The sequence below is a fragment of the Chenopodium quinoa genome, unplaced genomic scaffold, assembly GCF_001683475.1.
Source record: "Chenopodium quinoa cultivar QQ74 unplaced genomic scaffold, ASM168347v1, whole genome shotgun sequence".
In the NCBI taxonomy this organism is placed as follows: domain Eukaryota; kingdom Viridiplantae; phylum Streptophyta; class Magnoliopsida; order Caryophyllales; family Amaranthaceae; genus Chenopodium; species Chenopodium quinoa.
In genome coordinates this window covers 2,934,784-2,940,181 of record NW_018743331.1, presented here as the reverse complement: position 1 = coordinate 2,940,181, position 5,398 = coordinate 2,934,784, and the positions used below count along the sequence as shown (strand labels likewise).

General features: G+C 34.3%; 1 protein-coding gene across 1 annotated transcript; it reads left to right on the top strand.

Annotated features, from left to right (window-relative positions):
- Positions 1–3,233: 3,233 nt before the first annotated feature.
- On the top strand, positions 3,234–3,752 carry LOC110737536. The gene has a single exon (XM_021917881.1). It carries the CDS (start codon positions 3,234–3,236, stop codon positions 3,750–3,752), a length of 519 nt encoding a protein of 172 aa, XP_021773573.1.
- The last annotated feature ends 1,646 nt before the right edge of the window (positions 3,753–5,398 follow it).

The following is a 5,398-nucleotide window of genomic DNA, read 5'->3' as shown; positions in this document are numbered from 1 at the left end:
ATATATATATATATACACACACACACACACACACATATATAACAGATCAAATCCGCTGCTAGATTGTACTTTTCTGTCGCTAAATATAGGTAGCAACAGATTTTGAAACGGAATTACTCCGTTGGCAAAATTGTTGGCGCTAAATGAGACTAGCAAAGTTGTATTTGTTTTCCGTTGCTGAACTTAGCAACGGATTTTTATTTCCGTCGCTGGTTTTAGCAACGGAAAAAAAAAACCATCGCTCATATCAGCAACGGCGCTCATATCAGCAACGGAAAAAAAAAACCGTCTCTAAATTTAGCAACGGGAAAAAAAAAACAAATAAATAAAAATCTGTCTCTTAATTTAGCAACGGTAAATATTATTTTGTGTCTAAAAGTAGATGCTATTAGGTTCGACCTCACTCGGGTTAACCCGACTCGGTTTTGCATGTAAGGCTCCATAAATCCCCAATCTCAAGAATCGCAATAGATAGGAATCGAACCCGTGACCTTAAAGTCACATAGTGAAACTCTTACCAACTATACCAAATTTTATTTGTTTACTTCTACGCACACAATTGATAATAAGTGAAAGAAATATTAGAGACGGAATTTAAAATCCGTCTCTAGCTTAGAAAAGGATTTTCAAATCCGTCTCCAGTTCAGAGACGGAAACCTAGAGACGAATTTGAAAATCCGTTTCTAGTTTAGAGACGGATTTTAGTTTACATAATTCGTATCTGAAGTAATATTTTACGTAATTCGTTTCGAAAATAATTTAAAGACGTAATTAAAAATCCGTCGCTAATATCAGCAACGGAAAAAAAAGAAAAAAAAAAAGAAAAAAAAAGTAAAAAAAAAAATCTGTCTCTAATTTAGCAATGGAAAAAAAAAATATGTCTCTAAATTTAGCAACGGAAAAAATCCGTTTCTAATTTAGAGACGGATTTTCAATTCCATTTCTAATTTAGAGACGGATTTTTTAATTCCGTCTCTAATTTAGAAACGGATTTTTTTAATTCCGTTTCTAAATTAATTTAGAGATGGATATTTTAATTCCGTCTCTAATTTAAAAACGTATTGAATTCCATCGCTAGAATTCCGTTTCTATATGGACATTTTTTTGTAGTGTATTATATATATATATATATATATATATATATATATATATATATATATATATATATATATATATATATATATATATATATATATATATATATATATATATATATATATATATATAGACCAATGCCACTTACAAATATAGAAAATAATAACAAACGTGTAAAAAGAATAATAGGTAGTGTTTCTACTCTCTTTTTGTATCTAACATCTTTAAAAAATATAAATGCTAATAATAATAACTATTATTATTGTTATTATTATAGTTATTAATAATAATAATACAAAACATGCCTACAAATAAATACACTCTTTAAAATGGGCGGGGCAATGCTCGGGGCAGGTACTAGTATATACATAAAGGGGAGTTTTTTCTTGAGTTGTTAGAGAGCCACGTAGGATTAAATTTCTCAACACGCCATGTAGGATTATAAATTTTAGTTATAACCAATTAAATAAGAGATTTGTAATTTCTTTTAAAATTAAATAATTCAAATGCCACATAAGTGAAATTGGCGAATGAGTTTTTCAGGTGTAAGTTAATTAAATATAAAATTATATCTTTTGAGATTATAAATATTATCTAAATATAAAACGAATGAAAGAAAGTTCACAATTTATTTTAAAATACAAATATTAAATGATATTTTAAAAAATACAAACAAATCGTGCATCGCACGGGCTTCATCTAGCATATAATTAATAATGAGTGTTTGGTAAAGTAGCTGTTAACTAGCTGTTAGTTGTAAAATTCTAAAAATATAGAAGAAAATTCCAACAGCTGCCTAGCTTTTCACAAAAGCTGTTCCAACCACTAAACTCTACTCCCATTGCTACATTGCCAAACACTCATATTTTTTTTTTACTACTAGGGACGCTAACGATTTTTACTACTAGGGAGGCTAACGAGCGCGATGCGCGCGCCATAACTAATAACTTTTGGGAAGCTCTTTCGATTTGTCCTTACATCATAACTTTAGTTGTTAGTACCATTAATGAGAGAAAATATATAAACAAATATTTATAGGGTTTTAAATGTCCGCACATTAATTTTAAGAGTTTAAAAAAAGAGCTAATTAACATTAATGGGAGCAATTAAGTAAATATTAAATAAACATTTTAGAGGGTAATTGTCCAAGCACTATTCATAAGTGTTATCTCATACTTCCTCCGTTCTAGTAATATTGCAACAACTGGACTTTTACACTGTTCACCATGCTTGTTTGACCACATATTGTGATTTATACGTAAAGTAAAATATATTCATGTGGAGTCGGTCTTGTTAGATTCGTCTCGGAAAATACTTTCACAATATCAACTTTTTATAATTTTTATTCTTATATAATTATAGATATTTAACATATAAAATGTGTTTTGGGATGCGTAATTTCATCCTTGCTGCAATATTTGTGGAACAAAGAAAGTACTTTTTAAAAGGTAGGGAAGTAATGGTTTGAATAAGTCAAACCACTAAAAGCTACTCAAACGCTAGTGCAGGACACGCCCTTAATATGAGTAAATATAAGGACAATTTCAAATTTGGTACCACTAAAAGTCATGCACCTCAATTTTGCTACCTCTTAAAATTTTTTTTTTTATTATACTACCACTCAAATCAGTGTTGTCAAAATTCAGTACCATTTGACTGAGGCTGTTAAGTTTGCCGTTTGGTGGGCCCCACTTCAACGGTACTTTTGTTTGTATCCTGAATATAAGTAACTGTTGGTACCCCCATCTTCTCCAGCTGTTAGCTTAAAAAAAAACGTAAGTTGTTAAAATCAATCTATGATGTTGGAGAATTTGTCAAATTGGATCAATTGCGAATAGCAGAGAAGGTGAAATTGCTGGTTGTTGTTTACTGGTGTTAAGGTGAGCACTGCCATTTAACCCAATGATTTCATTTATGCGACACCAATAAGGAGACGAAATAGGTGTTTTTCGTTGAAATTATTGCTGGTTAATGGGTGATTTTAATTGGAATGAAGCATAATACAATAATTCTTTTTCAATTGTGTTAATTTAGTACTTAATTTCATTCAATCGAGTTAGGGTTCATAACCTAATTGAAATTGGGGGTTTTAAGCTGGGAAATGAGTAGGTGAAATTGATTTTGATATTTGTTAAACAATGATTGTACGAATAAAATTGTTGATAATTCTGGTTGAATTACAGGCTGCAATGTCGTTCATTAGGTCTTCTCCCTCCAAACAGAGGAAGTGTGACTGTGGGATTCCTATGGCTAGGCTGACTTCATGGACAAGAGAGAACCCTGGAAGAAAGTTCAAAGCCTGCAAATTCTATGATCCTAAAACAGAAAGTAGGGGTTGTAAGTGCTTTGAGTGGGTGGATGAGGAAGAAGGCACTGAGTGGCAAAGGGATGTCATCAATCAACTTCTACTGGATAAAAAGTTGATGAAGGGGGAGATGAACTCACTGCAAAGAGAACTTGAAGACTTAAGTGGCCAAAGAAGGTGTTTGCTAACTGAAAATGACAACCTGATAGTGAAGTGCAAAGCTCTAAGTTCTGAGATGAAGAAATACAACAAGGAAGGGCAGAACAGTGGTGTTGGAGGAATGCTTTGTGTGATAGCAAGTGTAATGTGTTGTGTATTTGTGATTGTTGGTGTGTTAATTGTAATGAAATGAGATTAGGGTACTGTTATTGCTTCTGTACTTAGGAGAAGTAGTTTTGTGAGTACAAATTGCAAATGTAAGACTTTGAAGTATTTTGAATAAAATGGTGGAAGTTTAATTGTGTTGGCTAAAAAAATGACCAAGATTCAATGCAACTTGTAAATATTTGCAGTGCAATGACAATTAACATATAAGTAGACCAAAATCATTAATATACTGGACAACACCAAAGTGCATAATGCCAAGTAATAACTTGTTCTTAGTTGTTACAGACAAACTGTGCCAAAAGATAGTTCACTTAAAAACAGTAGTAGCATAGTTGCAGGGTACATGACTAGGTTCTCAAACAGAAGTAAAGCCTAATTCTTCTTCTTCCCTTTCCTTCTCCCCTGAGTTGTTGGCTTCTGTGCTGCAGTTGTAGTTGTTGATGCCTGGGAGGCTTGGGTACAGGGAACATGTTGTTGGGGTGTCTCTTGAGGGAATTTCTTGTTAGCTATGCTCCTTGGTCCAGGAGTTCCACCAGCCTGTTTTAAAAAAAATAGAAAAATAAGAACACAATCTACAGTTTGTGTAGGAGAAATTACACACCTTCCAAGCAGCCCTTGCCTCCTTCCTCCTTCTTTGCTCCTTGACCCAATCATTCTGCAAAAGAGGCTTGCATGCTTTGGTGGCCTCTGGTGGAGGTGCTGGAACTTGCACTGGTGCATTTTTACAAGTCTTGGCATAATGACCAAACTGGCCACAGTTGCCACACCTCTTCTGTCTTTTATTGGGGTTTGGTTGGCTGCTACTGCTTTGAGGTGCTCCCTCACCTCTCTCCAGTTTTCTTTTCTTTGACTTTGGCCTCCCAGGCATTACTCTGATTGCTGGAGGTAAGGGCTCTGTAAAATGATGCTTCTCCCAATGCTTAGGTCCAGGCATGGGCTTAACAGCTTCCTCATAAGCATGCATATATTTCTGCTTGGTGTAATACTCATCCACAAAGTCTTCTGGGTCCACCTTCTTATCCAAAATGCATGCAAACCCATGTATACATGGAATACCAGTTAATTGCCAATGGTAACATGTGCAAGTCTTGTTACCTATGTCAACTAGCACTGTATCCCCATTTAGCTCAACCTCATAGGAGTCTCCCCTTGAATCATGCACTATGCAGTGCCTTGCAGCCCTCTCAATCCTCTCAAAAAGCTTAGTGACATAGGGTGTCACCTTACCTTCCATTATCTTGCCAGCCTCCCATTTCTCATTGTGCCTCTTCATCATATACCTTCTCAGCCACTCCATCTGAGTGAGTATTGGCTTGTCCCTTGCTTCTCTTATAACAGCATTGAAGGTCTCACATACATTGTTCAACAACATATTTGATTTGCAATAAGAAGAGAATGCATGCCTAGACCAATACTTAGCAGGAATGTCATCAAGAAAAACAAATGCATCCTCAGACAGAAATTTAATTGATTCCATTGCCACCTTAAAGTCAGCCTACCACATCATACAAAATACATCATAACTATTTAAGAAACATCCAACATCTCAATTTAAGAGAGCAATCAAATTAAAGCAACTAATCACAGTTGATGCATCTTCAAACAAATTGAACAAACTAATCAAACATAGGAGTAAAGTTGACTGACTCACCAATGTTGTAGCCCTAGCAG

Excerpts from the sequence above, each read along its gene's own strand:
- LOC110737536 (XM_021917881.1), top strand. The coding sequence starts at position 3,234 with ATGATTGTACGAATAAAATTGTTGATAATTCTGGTTGAATTACAGGCT.